The sequence below is a fragment of the Vanacampus margaritifer genome, chromosome 3 (genome assembly GCF_051991255.1).
Source record: "Vanacampus margaritifer isolate UIUO_Vmar chromosome 3, RoL_Vmar_1.0, whole genome shotgun sequence".
In the NCBI taxonomy this organism is placed as follows: domain Eukaryota; kingdom Metazoa; phylum Chordata; class Actinopteri; order Syngnathiformes; family Syngnathidae; genus Vanacampus; species Vanacampus margaritifer.
This window is the reverse complement of record NC_135434.1, coordinates 25325204-25339734: the sequence shown is the minus strand read 5'-3', so window position 1 is coordinate 25339734 and position 14531 is coordinate 25325204. Positions and strand designations below refer to the sequence as shown.

General features: G+C 39.6%; 2 protein-coding genes across 8 annotated transcripts in view; one reads left to right on the top strand and one right to left on the bottom strand.

Moving 5' to 3' along the window:
* LOC144048458 (uncharacterized) overlaps positions 1-14531 on the top strand; it is a 22357-nt gene continuing 7826 nt past the window's right edge. The window contains exons 1-12 of one of the 7 annotated variants that reach the window (XM_077560449.1): positions 1-74; positions 1616-1676; positions 3837-3880; positions 4080-4129; positions 5149-5258; positions 5362-5415; positions 5500-5562; positions 5653-5721; positions 5874-5962; positions 6275-6365; positions 6452-6560; positions 10849-14088. In XM_077560449.1, coding sequence (XP_077416575.1) covers positions 1644-1676; positions 3837-3880; positions 4080-4129; positions 5149-5258; positions 5362-5415; positions 5500-5562; positions 5653-5721; positions 5874-5962; positions 6275-6365; positions 6452-6560; positions 10849-11054 — 918 coding nt within the window. In that variant the 5' untranslated portion in view covers positions 1-74; positions 1616-1643 and the 3' untranslated portion in view covers positions 11055-14088. Of the gene's footprint in view, positions 75-1615; positions 1677-3836; positions 3881-4079; positions 4130-4193; positions 5259-5361; positions 5416-5499; positions 5563-5652; positions 5722-5873; positions 5963-6274; positions 6366-6451; positions 6561-7084; positions 8074-8847; positions 10213-10848; positions 14089-14531 lie in introns of those variants that run through there. The other 6 variants (XM_077560453.1, XM_077560454.1, XM_077560450.1 and 3 more) reach the window with 6 other exon arrangements.
* The window catches only part of LOC144048457 (tubulin beta-1 chain), a 2582-nt gene continuing 948 nt past the window's right edge, over positions 12898-14531 (bottom strand). The window contains exons 2-4 of the mRNA XM_077560448.1: positions 14366-14474; positions 14186-14296; positions 12898-14087 (exon numbers count right to left, since the gene is read on the bottom strand). Coding sequence (XP_077416574.1) covers positions 13027-14087; positions 14186-14296; positions 14366-14474 — 1281 coding nt within the window. The 3' untranslated portion in view covers positions 12898-13026. The remainder of the gene's footprint in view (positions 14088-14185; positions 14297-14365; positions 14475-14531) is intronic.

The window sequence follows — 14531 nt, the reverse complement described above, 5'->3', positions numbered from 1 at the left end:
TCAAAGCAGCATCATATGTGGTTTTGAGCCACTTCAAGTAAACTTTAGGTAGCAAAGTTGGAGGCACCCATATGGTACGTTGATTATTGATTGAATTGTTGTGTTTTTATTTTTTAAATTATCTTAAGCTATTATAACTTGTGATGTGACCTGCCACAACATAGCCTAACCACATGCACAATCTAAAGCTATCCATTATGAGCGCTGTTTGAACATTTCTAGCATTACAAATATAACTTTGCTAATAGTGTACAACTGCACTGCACGATACAGAGGTCTTTAAATTTTCCTTGCCTCATGAGAGTCAAACACTTTGAAGTCCGTATTATAGTGTATAGGCCTATTTGTCTTGGACTACCAGTAGCTGTCACCGACAATGTATGCCACGCATGGATTTATAATATATATGATCAAAAACACAAGAGGGGCTTTAATTAATCATTCATGTTAATGAAAATGCCATTTCTGGATAAATTGCATGAGAAGGCTGTAAGGCTGAATAAAAACCGAAAAATGATTTGGAATGATATTAATAGGCATGGAATGATGCAGAATGACCTGGGAAAAGCTGAACAATTGAAAGTTGAAACGGTTTGATTGGGTGAATAAATGAAATTAGAGTACTACTACTACATGCAGTACATGTAGTAGTAGTAAGAGTACATGTAGTAATAGCAGTAGTAGTAGTACATGTAGTAGTACTAATAGTACGCAGTAATACACGTAGTAGTACATGTAGTAGTAGCAGTAGCAGTACATGTAGTAGTAGTAGTAGTGGTAGTAGTAGTAGTAGTACGTAGTGGTAGTAGTAGTAGTAGCAGCAGCAGTAGTGGTAGTAGTAGTAGTTTTAGTAGTAGTAGTAGTAGCAGTAGTACATTTAGTAGTAACAGTGGTAGTACATGTAGTAGTAGTACCTGTAGTAGTAGTAATATGTAGTAGTACATGTATAATTAGTAATACATAGTACATGTAGTAGCAGTAGTAGAAGTAGAAGTGTGGTACGTAGTAGTACATGTAGTAGTAGTAGCAGCAGCAGTACATGTATTAGTAGTAGTAGTGCATGTAGTAGTAGTAATAGTACATGTAGTAGTAGTAGTATGTGTTGTTGTAGTAGTAATAGTAGTACATGTAGTAGTAGCAGTAGTACATGTAGTAGTAGCAGTAGTACATGTAGTAGTAGCAGTAGTAGTAGTATGTAGTAGTAGCAGAAGTAGTACATGTAGTAGTAGTAGTAGCAGAAGTAGTACATGTAGTAGTAGAAATATGTAGTAGTACATGTAGAAGTAGTACGTGTAGTAGTAGCAGTAGTAGTAGTAGTAGTAAATGTAGTAGTAGCAGTACTCAGGCCCGGCGAAAAATGTTATATTATGAAGTTGTCAAAACAACGTGCCTCTATAGCGTCCCCAAGCGTGGAAAAATATAAACCAATCCCAGCACGTTTTACCGAGGGCTACGAAAATGGGCAAGCACGTGAAGCGCCCCGAGACGCACAAAAAAGTCAATAGAAGCCCTATCCTAAAATGTACAGGAAGTGAGCTATGAATTTTTGAATGTCCAATTTTGGCTTATTTTTGCACATTCACTGTAGTCATACTTCTTCCATCTTTGCCAACAGTTTTCACCCGATTGACTTTAACCTTGGCATGTATCATCTCAAGACCTGGGACAACAACTGGGTAAAAAATCTTGACTTCGAAATACTATATGCAGGGGCGGGGCGTCAAATTTTGCCTTTAATATTTCCTTCGTCACGAAAGAGGAAATGCTTAATAATTCCACTGTACATGCTCCAAAAAATCTCAAACCTCACATGTATCTTAATAGTCATGGCCTGAAAACATCTATATGACAAAATTCGGTTATACATATAGCGCCACCTAGTGGTGACAAGAAATTTCATACTTTACGTTTTTATCTACTGTGACGAGTCCATTTGAGGGATACTGTTGAAAATGTGTCAGCAAAGCCTTAAGATGTTGGTCATGCCCCACACCGAATATTAGGACTTTTCGTCAAAGGGCCATGACGGTGCCGCAAATTCTGATGATTCACCATGACAGTAAAAGCTGCTTTAACATGACCCAGATTATCCTATCTTGTTAATGTTTCACACATTTGATGAGAGTCCAGTCCTAAAGACATCTACCAACTTATATTTCATTGACAGCGCCACATACTGGCATTTTTTAAACATTTTTTTTCCTCTAAATTTTTCTCCAATCACGTGAACTAGATCTACCTCATAACTGCTCAGAAGAGTTGTCACGACACGAACTTTGTGAGTTTTCACGAATCGCTATGGGCGTGGCAAGGAAATGCCAATTTTGAGGGCCTAAACATGCACAGAAACTCATGAAACTTGGCGCACACATCTGGCCTGGCAAAATGAGCAATATTTTATCGTGTTTTGTGTACAAACAGGACTCAATCCCGCCCCCTAGAAATTTTTAATGAAGCAGCCCCGGTTGTACGTTTAAGCAAGTTCTATGAAAAAAGTTTAGGTATATGAGGGAGCCCAAGACCTACAAAATAACTCTCTTGGACTCATTTGTTAAAATGTTCAGGAAGTGAATTACACATTTTTGAATGTACAATTTTTGCCAAATTTTGAGCATTTACAGGGGACATTCTTTAGCCCATTTCTCCAACACATTTGGTCCGATTGACTTCAAACTTGGCCTGAACCATGTCAATACCTGGGCCATCAAGAGAGGAACAAACTTTGAGTTTTCGATATACTATATGACGGGGGCGGGGCATCATATTTTGTCTTTCATATTTCCTTTGCCATGAAAACGGAAATGCTTAATAACTCCCCAGTACATGCTCCAAAATTTCCCAAACTTCACATGTATGCTTATAGTCACGTCCTGAAGGTATCTCTATGACAATAGTCGATTATAAATATAGCGCCACCAAGCCCTTGGGGCGAAAAAAAAATAATACCCCACATACGTTATTTTGTGTACAGAATTTGGATACGATTTGTAAATGTGATAACTAAGTAATTTATTAATATTTTTTTCAACGTGCAAGTAGCCCAAAGTGGCCCCAGGCTGCGAGGACCCTTTATAGCGGCTCACAGCTCTAGTTATTATTATTATTACATACATAAGGCACACCGTATTATTGGGCGCATGCAGGCATTGTAAAACATGCTAGCTTAAAACATACGGTAGCATGCTTTCACGCTAAAACATACACTAGCATATGTTTTTTAAAAAAGCAGGGGAGCAAAACTGAGTTCTGTTGTACTTTATTGAAGTACTGTATTTAATAATATAAACAGTGAGTTCAATTGTACTTAAAGTATTTAACAATTTACCCGCGCTGCTTTTGATCAATTCTCATCCACAAATCCCTCAAAGTCCTCATCTTCTGTATCCAAAATGAACAGCTCTGCAAGATCTCTATCAAACACGCCAGGTTCCCTCCCGTCATTGTCAGTCAGTCTCGTTACCGTGGGGCTCCTCAGAAACAGCCACTCTTTAATTTTCTCCTCAATGTGTCGGCAGAAATGCTCCCACAGTCAGTCAAACGGAGCGCTTACCAAAGTCACACAACAACATTTACAGATTTAGGAACTCGGTGCACACAAAAAGCACACCACATTATTAGACGCAGCGTCAATTTTTCAGAAAATTTAAGACTTAAGTGCGCCTTATGCTTGTGAAAACTCTGTATCCACTTTATCTTCTGCAAAACTAGCTTAGAGAAGCATTTCAAATTCATTTTTTATTTTTTTTAAAATGAATGTCTGGAACTCGAGTCTGTAATAACGCAATTCATTCAAGGAATTCATCCGTGTGTATTTGTGTGTACATTTCTATTACTAGGATCCAGAGCATCCAAACGAAGACTATTTTGTCAACAAGCCTAAGTGAGTTGTTTATATTTGAAATCCTTCAGCTTTGTAAGTGATGTGATGCAAATTTAAATGAAAGACATTTCAAGTGTGGATTACATCCCATCTAATGCAGTGTTTTTAACCAAGAATGTCGGTGGTTTATGATGCCTCAATCAGCTGTGACATAAACCTGTAAGAGTTTGTTAAACACTTTATCTGTATGCACTTGCAGAACACGGTCTCAAGCTAATGAAGATGAAGTCAAACAGCCTACTCCTGATGGTAATATCGCAGTACTATTGTTATATGTACGTTTTGAAATAATTAAGACTGTTTGTTTCAACAGCCAAAGGAGCCCCTGTTAAGGCAGCGGCTACTAAACCTGCCGCTATACAGTTGATTTTGTGTTGAGTTACCCTTGAAATACAAAACATGCTTTGTTTTTAAATCAAGGCTAGCCTAGCGCTAATTCTAAAGAGAATGGAAGATTCCCATTCAAATGCTAAAAGGAAGTTACCATCAACTTTGGGGGTAACACTCCGTCAAATAACAAATATTCACACGCAAATGCTGTGGAAACACATACCCACAGGTAAGATAACACTACTCAAATGCACGAATTCGGGCCAATTTTATGAAACACAAGTTATTTTAATTAATAGAATTCAATTGGAACTTTCATCTGTTCTAAGAGGCCAAAATGTGCAGGAACACCCAGTATTTGTTTTGCAATTGCTGTTTTAGTATACCGTATTTTAATTTTGCTTTTCATTTAATTTCCTTTGAAGTGATATTTAAAGCTGCTTGCTTTTCCTCAAAATTCAAGTATACAAATATATATACAAGGATTTTTTTTTTTTTGGTCAGACCAGCACACATTTCCATATATACTAGGATAAGGGTAATGTAATGCTTAAGCTTGAAAATGAAGAATGAAAATGCAAGAGGCTTGAATTTCATATTATATTTAGAAGGTTATGTTAATACTTGACAAAAAGAATAGTGTTCAGGAATAAAGTGTTCAATGTGAAGAGATGAATGGGTGTAAGGCTATTATGATAGCTTTGAATAGTTACAAAAAAAATATGTTTTAAAACAATGAATAATCGTTTTATTAATTGTGATTTCAATCTCAATCAAAATAATTGTGAATATTATTTTTCCCATAATCGTCCAGCCCTAGTTTATGTGCATGATGGGGGTTTGGCATGTTTACACGATAACTGTTCTGACCTGAAAGTGTGACAAAGACTTTGATTAAGGAAGTAATTACTTTTTCTGATTTAATATTATTTTGCAAGGAGCAACGATGAAACCACCAAAGAAGATGGTGGTGGTCACTGTTGGGGAGCATCCTTTATATGTTTCGTCCTTCATTTCATTGAATCACCCCAACTGGCTGGTGGATGAAGTAAATTAAAGCAATAAGTATTTATTAAAGAACAAAGATTTGTTTTTTGCTCTTGATAATATTTTTGTGTGTTTCTTGTGTTTGATTTTTATATGCTATACAGGTGATTGATGCATATGTTCATCTAATCCTTCGACGGATGGGAACGGCTAAGGAAGTTAGTACATTTTTCTTGATGCGTTTGTTTAATTTTCCCTGGAGTACAGTTTGTTACACTTTTTTATATATTTTTTTACAACAGAACATTCATCAAATGGTATGCTCGATAGCCACTCGTCTGTTTAATGGACATCCAGAGGTTATGGTAATCTTTTTAGTTGCTTATTATCTAGCGATATTACTCAACGCCAGTAACCCAAATGAACAATAATTTGGTGGGGAACCCATTTTTCAGGGCGTCGCCCCCAACAAAGAGAGGTGGATTTGTCCCGTCAATATTGATAACAGTCATTGGATTGTAGTGGTTAGTGGCTTTCTTATATTTTCTTCAGATCTATTGATGGAATGTGTTGCATATAGGTATCAATGGCCTGATGCAACATGTGTCACATTTCATTAAAAAGTGTACTTTACAAATTCAGTGTGAAATAACACAAATGTATTCAACATTTATAGATTGTCCAAACTGATGAGGAGAAACTGCTCCTAATCGACCCAGCAGGGCAGGAAGACTGCTACAAGAACATGATCGAGAACAATTGGCGGTAACAGCTTCTGAAATAGAATTTTAAAAGCATTGCATATGTTAAGATGGAAGTTCCAAGTTTGAGGCTCTTATATAATCAGATATCTATCTATCTATCTATCTATCTATCTATCTATCTATCTATCTATCTATCTATCTATCTATCTATCTATCTATCTATCTATCTATCTATCTCTCTATCTCTCTATCTCTCTATCCAGATGGATGGACGGATGGATGGATAGCTAGATAGATAATCTTATGTATATATTATAAGCTTTTATATAAGAATGTGTCTCATGTTCATTCTTATGCTTTTGAAAATAATTAGGAAGTTCATTGGGACGCCAGGCTGGTCCTGTGAGAAAATTTACCATGCCATACAGAAGGACAGGTGCAACTGTGGCGTTCTGGTTTTAATGGTAAAGATTTAAATTAAGATTGTCTGTAATAAACTTTGTTGTTTGGCAGTCATATGTAACAGAATGCCTAAAATACCATTTCCCAGTTTCTAGAAAAGTACCTACAGACTGGAAGAATATTGCGCGCCAAGACGGACAAGACAGCACTTTTGATGGTTCGTCACCAGATGTCATGTGACCTCCTACTTGCTGGAGGTCAGTGCAAGAAGCTGAGAGATATTTTGTGCTTGTAATGTTGAACTAAATAGCCACTTGGCTTCCTACAACTTCATTGGTCTCCTCACATAAAACAACTCATGATTGACTGCTCTCTATAATGCCAAGTCAAAACGGACAAATTGTTGTTTAAATAATGGCCACTAGAAGGCAGCTTGACTAGTTATTGGTTAAGTCATTTTTTCAGAAAAACATGAGACTACTACACAGACATGCTAATTGTTAACTGAGCATTGCATTAAGGCTGACCGACATGGACAAAATGTCATATCTCGATTAGGGCTGGGCTGTACAGTACAGTAATTGCCTCAAAAGGTTGTGCAATAAAATATTAAGTTAAGGGTAGCATGCCATTGTCTTCTTCATCGTTGAAATGATGACAACTAGTTTTGTTTGTAACCCCCAGCTTGCGCTCGTGCTTCTTTTATTTCCCTCTCATCATACCAGATACATTCACTTCCTGCTCTCTTGCTCTAACACTATCCTTATTCTTGTGACCCTAGGTCCCTCTGCTGGTCAACCTTTAACATAACAATGTAGTCACACAATATCAACACATCCCCTTTTCTTTGAGGCCACAAACACACACACATTACACCTTCTATTTTTTTACTACTACAATTTTGTTATCAAAACATCAAAAATTCCATTATTATCATTATTTTTTAACATAACATTTGAACCCCAAACATCACGTCACTTGTCTCCGCCTGCACATGTTCCTCCCTCTTGAAGTTGTGCGAAGTGCCTGAACTTGACACAGCATCATTCACATCATCACAAGTTGTCCCTTGGAAGGACTCCTTCGTCTTCAGAAGGTTGCGACGGTTCCTCATGAGCATTTGACCTTGCTCCGTCCTCACTTCATAAGATCTTTGTCCAACTTCATGAAGAACAGTCGCCTTTCTGTCCCAAACATTGTGGTCAATTATTCTCACATCATCTTTTGTAAGTGGTTCAAGGGTTTTGGTTGACTTGTCATAGCACTGTTTTTGTTTCCTTTTAAGATTCTCCATTTTTGTTTTTATCTCCTCATTCTGCATGACCTTTGGATAGCAGGGTAGTGGTGTGCGTAGTTTGCGATTCATCAAAAGTTCTGCTGGAGATAATCCGCAGTCCAGAGGAGCAGTCCTGTAGCTCAGCAGAGCCAAGTAGGGATCAGACTTGCTGTCTGTTGCCTTCTTTAGAAGTTGCTTGATGATATGCACTCCTTTCTCAGCCTTGCCATTTGCCTGAGCATGCTAAGCACTGGATGTTAAATGTTGGAAACCATATTGTTTTGTAAATTGCAGCAATTCCCTGCAATTATAACAAGGACCATTGTCGCTAACCACAGTTTCTGGTATACCATGTCTGGCAAATATTGATTTGACATGAGTGATGACATTGTTGGCAGTTGTATTTGTAAGCAGGGCAATCTCAGGGAAATTTGAATAATAGTCTATCACCAGCAAATAGTCCTATCCATTACAATAAAACAAATCTGTTCCAACTTTCTTCCAAGGTGCAGTGGGTAGACATTGAATTATCATGGGTTCCCTTGCCTGTTTACTCTGGTATTTTTTTGCATGTTTCACACTTTCCTATCCTGTCTTGAATGATGCCAGGCCAGTAGACAACGTCTCGAGCTCTTATGCACTTTTCAACTCCAAGGTGTCCTTGATGTAACCTTTGGCGAACATCACATCTCTGGCTTTGTGGAACCACAATTCTATTGTCTCTCAGTAACAGTCCATTGGCCACACATAGTTCTGATCTGACATGATAGTACTTCGGACAGGATCCTTTGGGCCAGCCATTTTGAATGTTTTCCATCACCGTTTGTAACTCTTTGTCCTTAGTTGTCTCTTCACTTAATTGTTGTGCCTTCACATCAGACACTGGCAATGCCTCAATTATCATGTTGACATGACTCTCCAGTGAAGCTTGTGTTATTCATCTCTGGTGCTTGTGATAGTGAATCTGCCAACACTAGATGTTTGCCGGGTGTGTATATCAATTCAAAATCATACCTTTGTAGTTTCATGATGAGGCGCTGAATTCTTGGAGCCATTTCATTCAAACTTTTCTTGATGATTGACACTAGAGGGCGATAATCTGTCTCGACAGTGAAGGTAGGAAGACCGTATACATAGCAGTGAAATGTTTCCAGTCCATATGCCAGTCCAAGGCATTCTTTCTCAATTTGAGCATACTTGGTTTCTGTCATTGTCAAGGATCTGGAATCATATGCAACTGGATTCCAACTATCACTTTCTGCTTGCAGCAAGACAGCACCAGGTCCATCCTTCGAAGCATCAGTAGACACCTTCAGCCTCTTGGTTGGGTCATAATACGCAAGAACAGCGGCAGTAGACAATGCTGCCTTCAACGCTGCCTTCAATGCTTTCCATTCCCGCTCATTTCTTGCTGTCCATTTGAATTCCGTGGAGTCACGCAATAGCTCCCTGAGTGCTGATGTCTTCACTGATAAATTGGGTATGAACTTCCCAATAAAGTTGATCATCCCCATCACTCTGAGCACACCTTTCTTGTTGGTTGGGCGCAGCATGCTTTGTAAGGCGTTGATTTTTGCTTCATCAGACTCTATCCCATGAGCAGACAATTTGTCCCCCCAAAACTTGATTTTTTGCACACCAACGTGGCATTTAGACCTGTTCAGCTTCAGTCCATTTTCTCTTATTATTTGCAGCACATTGGTCAGTCTTTCATTGTGCTCCTGCAAGGTGGAGTCCCAGATGACAATGTCATCCACTTAACAACTGACTCCTTCCAGCCCCTCCAACATGTTGTCCACGGCACGATGGAAAATCTCTGAGGCTGAGATTATGCCCAATGGCATTCTGAGGAATCGGTATCTGCCATAAGGCGTGTTGAATTTGCAATACTTTGAGCTTTCATCATCCAACTTAATTTGCCAGAATCCTTGTGCTGCATCAAGCTTTAAAAAAAATACTTGGCTCCAGCCATCTCACTCGCAATCTCCTCACGTTTTGGGATCTGGTAATGTTCACGTTTTATGCTTTGGTTTAAATCCCCGGGGTCCATGCATATTCTCAGTTCTTTTGTTTTTATTCTTTTTGTCCACACATACCATTGAATTGACCCACTCAGTTGGTTCCTCAACTTTTGTGATGACCTTTAAATGACACATCCTGTCCAGTTCCTTTTTAAGACGCTGCCGGAGTGGAGCTGGAACTCACCTTGGTGCATAGATCACTGGTTTTGCATCTTCTTTCAGTTGAATCTTGTATGTGTATCGTAGACATCCTAATCCTTTAAAGATGTCATCATATTGCTGCACAATAGCATCAATTGTGCCTCTTTGAGTGTTTTCTGCTTTAGAGCCGTTTACCTGGTGTATTCTTTTCACCAGATTGAGTTTCTTTGAAGATGCTCCGCCAATCAGTGATTCACGTCCCTTTGGTACAAATAGAAAACAGTACATTGTAATCTTTGTTGATGTTCACTCTCAATACACACTGACCTACGTATGTTTGTCTTTTCCATTGTAGTCTTTCAGTGGCACCTTTTTTTGGGATTATCTTTCTTCTATAATTCAGTCATGCTGATCAAATTTGCTTGTGCGCCGTATCAATCTTAAAAGTCACTAAAGCTCTATTTATTGACAGTGGTATAGTCCATGTTTCTTCATCGTCTGTGTGTTGTTCACTTTCAGACATTTCACTGGACACCATTCCCACGAACAAAGCGTCACCCAGGGCAGTGTCCTCAACCAGCCGTACTGATTTGCACTTGCTTTTAGACAGATATTGTTTGGCAAAATGATTTTTTCCATTACACTTTGAGCATTTTTTGCCATATGCTTCACATTGTCATAGCTCATGTCTTCCACCACAACGTTTACAGGAGTATGTTTCATTGTCAGTATTTCTCTTTTGTGGCTCATTCTTTCTCGTTTTGGTTTCAACTACAGCAACATTTGCATGTACTGCAGTGGCACTCGCGTCGTCAAACGTCTTTGCATGCTGCTGCGCTAGCTCATTAGCATGGCATATTCTCTCTGCCTCATCCAGAGTTAGCTTAGCTTCTCTTAGCAGCTTCTCCCTCGTCCGCTCATCACATAGCCAGTAGACAATTTGGTCGCGGCTCATGGAGTCTTTCAAGTCGCTAAAATCAAAGGACTGTGCTTTAAATTTTAAAGTCCGTCACAATGCAATCAAAAGACTCTTGCAGCTGTTGCATCCACGAACTGAACTTTTCGATGACCTTGTCATATTTACTCCTGTCATCCGCATCCTCATAGTTGAACGTGTTGAAGACTTCAATGTCTTTGGGACCAGCCACTGTCAGCAGCAGTGCAATTTCCTGGAGTCCAGTCCAATGGCCGCCATGTACAGCTCAAACTTCTGCTTAAAAGACCGCCAATTGCTGTCCACGTTCCCCACCAGTTTCAGTCCCTCCGGTGGCCTTAAAAGACTCCATCACAGCCAACACAGTCGTACACGATAGTCTTTTACTCCTGGTACCATGTCTTGTTCATCTTTGAAATGATGACAACTAGTTTTGTTTGTAACCCCCAGCTTGCGCAATAACAATGTAGTCACACAATATCAACACAGCCATCATGTTTGTCCAGGCTTGTTTCATGATTTTTTTTGTGAAACCAAAATCCCAAAAAGCAATACCGTGTTTACCGTTGGGTGGCATGTGTAATGGCGGAACGTTGTTGCCATCTTATGGTCATTATAAGAAATGTTATCAGCGACCACCTCCAGTAATCCAAAACAAATACTGTACTGTAGTTGTGTTTTTAAAAAATCGACTGGGTAATATATTGTGATATTACAGCACACAATTCTCGTATTGATTCATATGCAGCCGAATCGATTTTCAAAGATCAATTTTTGATGGAAATATTCAACAGAATGTCTTACTTAGGGTTAGGTTTTACACTTTAAGCTTGGCAGAATGTTATATCAATGGAACATCAAGCCTTAATATTTTATTTCAATGCTGTTGAAACATGAAACAGATTCCAACCTGTTTGTTAAATACAGTGGCTAACAGTTATAAGCCTTTAGTACATTTTCATACAAATCTTACAGTGTACATGTACAAAATTACTGATTAGTAATTTCTAAATTTTAGTTGTAAAAAAATCACAATAATTGACTTATCGATTTGTATCAAGATTAATCGGTATCGAATCAAATCGTGACCTATGAATCGAGATACAGATCGAATAGCAAGGTACTAGGCAATTTACACCCCTACTGTACTGTATGTACAGCAGGGGTGCTCAAGTTCGGTCCTCGAGAGCCCCATCCAGGCTGTTTTCCATGTTTCCCTCCTGCAGCACAGCTGAATCTAATGATCAGTTAATCAACAAGCTTTGCAGAAGCCTGATAATGATCCTGATCATAAATCAGGTGTGCTAGTGGAGAGAAACATGAAAAACAGGCTGCATAGGGGCTCTCGAGGACAGAATTTGAGCACCCCTGATGTACAGAGTAGAATAGATAGATCAATGGCAGATCATAATTGTTTTTGTCTCGTGCTGTTATACTATTGTTTTAGAAATAAAAATTGAAAATTAATGTGCTTTTAGACTTTTCCTTACTCGTTCCAGATAATAAAATATGTATTTCAACACAGACCAAGCTATAAGCCACGCAGTCCGACCGCACTCTTAAGTAAAGCAAAGAATATTTTGTAAAATGATTTACAATGCCAATCAATAAAAACTATCACCGTTGAAAATGCAGATTTTTTTCATACAGCTGCAAGACTGATAGAACATCTGGTTAGAGTACAACAGAGACCATATTGCCTGTCTGGTCTTTTTATAATTGACTCAGACACAAACCAGCATAACAAATTTAATTTTCACAAAATTGCAAAGCTAGCCTCAAATTAACATCAGCAGTGACCCATATTTGATCCCTATTAAATTGGTTGAATCTTTCCTTATTTAGACTTTTAATTTATAATACAGTACAATGTATTAATGCACAGGTCAGTTTGCTGAACATCTGCTCAGGTCTGAAGTGAATTGTTGCTGGGTAATCACATGCTTATTAATCACCATCTTAAATACTTGTTTACATATCTAGGAGTTATACATCAAACTTAAAGTGTATGCTGCAAGTGTGATGTTCTTTCCCCCCCAGACCTAGTGCATTGATTACCTCACTTTGGTGACAGAATACACGTACCATTTATCAAACAATGAACTGGAATTTAAGCATGATCTTTTACAAATTGCAATCATGACATTTGTATTGCAGCCACATTTTATGAACAATATGGTATTCGTGATTTAAATTAAATAATTTCAACAAATGCAACAATGTGGGAGTATGCACAAGAACCTTTATTAACAGCAGACAGAACACTGAAAACTGGAACAAACTTTGAACAGTTGGAAACTGGAAAGTGAGCTATAACAGCAACAGGAAGGAAACATTAAACAAGTAGGCGATTAGGCCATCTCCTCTTCATCTTCCTCACCAAATTCTCCCTCCTCCTCAGCAGTGGCATCCTGATACTGCTGGTACTCTGACACCAGGTCATTCATGTTGCTCTCTGCCTCGGTGAACTCCATCTCATCCATGCCCTCGCCCGTGTACCAGTGGAGGAAAGCTTTGCGCCTGAACATAGCTGTAAACTGCTCAGAGATGCGCTTGAAGAGCTCTTGGATGGCCGTGCTGTTGCCAATGAAGGTGGCGGCCATCTTGAGACCACGAGGGGGAATGTCACACACTGCGGTCTTGACGTTGTTGGGGATCCATTCAACGAAGTAGCTGCTGTTCTTGTTCTGCACGTTGAGCATCTGCTCATCTACCTCCTTCATGGACATGCGGCCACGGAAGATAGCGGCCACAGTCAGGTAGCGACCGTGGCGTGGGTCGCAGGCAGCCATCATGTTTTTGGCATCAAACATCTGCTGGGTGAGCTCGGGCACCGTGAGAGACCTGTACTGCTGGCTGCCTCTGCTTGTGAGGGGGGCGAAGCCTGGCATGAAGAAGTGCAGTCGAGGGAAGGGCACCATGTTGACAGCCAGTTTGCGCAGGTCAGCATTGAGCTGTCCAGGGAACCTGAGGCAGGTGGTGACGCCGCTCATGGTGGCAGAGACCAGGTGGTTAAGGTCGCCATAGGAGGGAGTGGTGAGCTTGAGGGTGCGGAAGCAGATATCGTATAGCGCCTCGTTGTCGATGCAGTAGGTCTCGTCTGTGTTCTCTACCAGCTGGTGAACTGACAGTGTAGCGTTGTAGGGCTCAACCACCGTATCGGATACTTTGGGAGAAGGCACCACGCTGAAGGTGTTCATGATGCGGTCTGGGTACTCTTCACGGATTTTGCTAATGAGCAGAGTGCCCATTCCGGAGCCAGTACCACCACCCAGAGAGTGTGTGAGCTGGAAACCCTGGAGGCAGTCACAGCTCTCAGCCTCCTTCCTAACTACATCCAAGACTGAATCTACTAACTCTGCACCCTCTGTGTAATGACCCTTAGCCCAGTTGTTACCAGCACCACTCTGGCCTTCAAGGAGAGAAGAGGGGAATAAAATGTAATCAGTTTCACACCAGTAGCAAGTACGTCAAAAGAAATTTTAACATCAATCAATTACAACATCTTACCAAAGACAAAGTTATCTGGTCTGAAGACCTGACCAAAAGGTCCAGACCTCACAGAGTCCATTGTGCCTGGCTCCAGATCAACCAGTACAGCCCGGGGAACATATTTTCCACCTAGAAAATAGGAACATCATTTGTAGGCACAAATTAATTATTACAAAAAATAAATAAATTTGATATTACCTGAAGCTTCATTGTAGTAGACATTGATCCTGTCCAGCTGCAGGTCACTGTCACCATGGTAAGTGCCAGTTGGGTCAATGCCATGCTCGTCACTGATCACCTCCCAGAACTAAAATAAAATATAAAATGTCAGCACAGAAGGGAAATAGTTGATGGTATACATTTC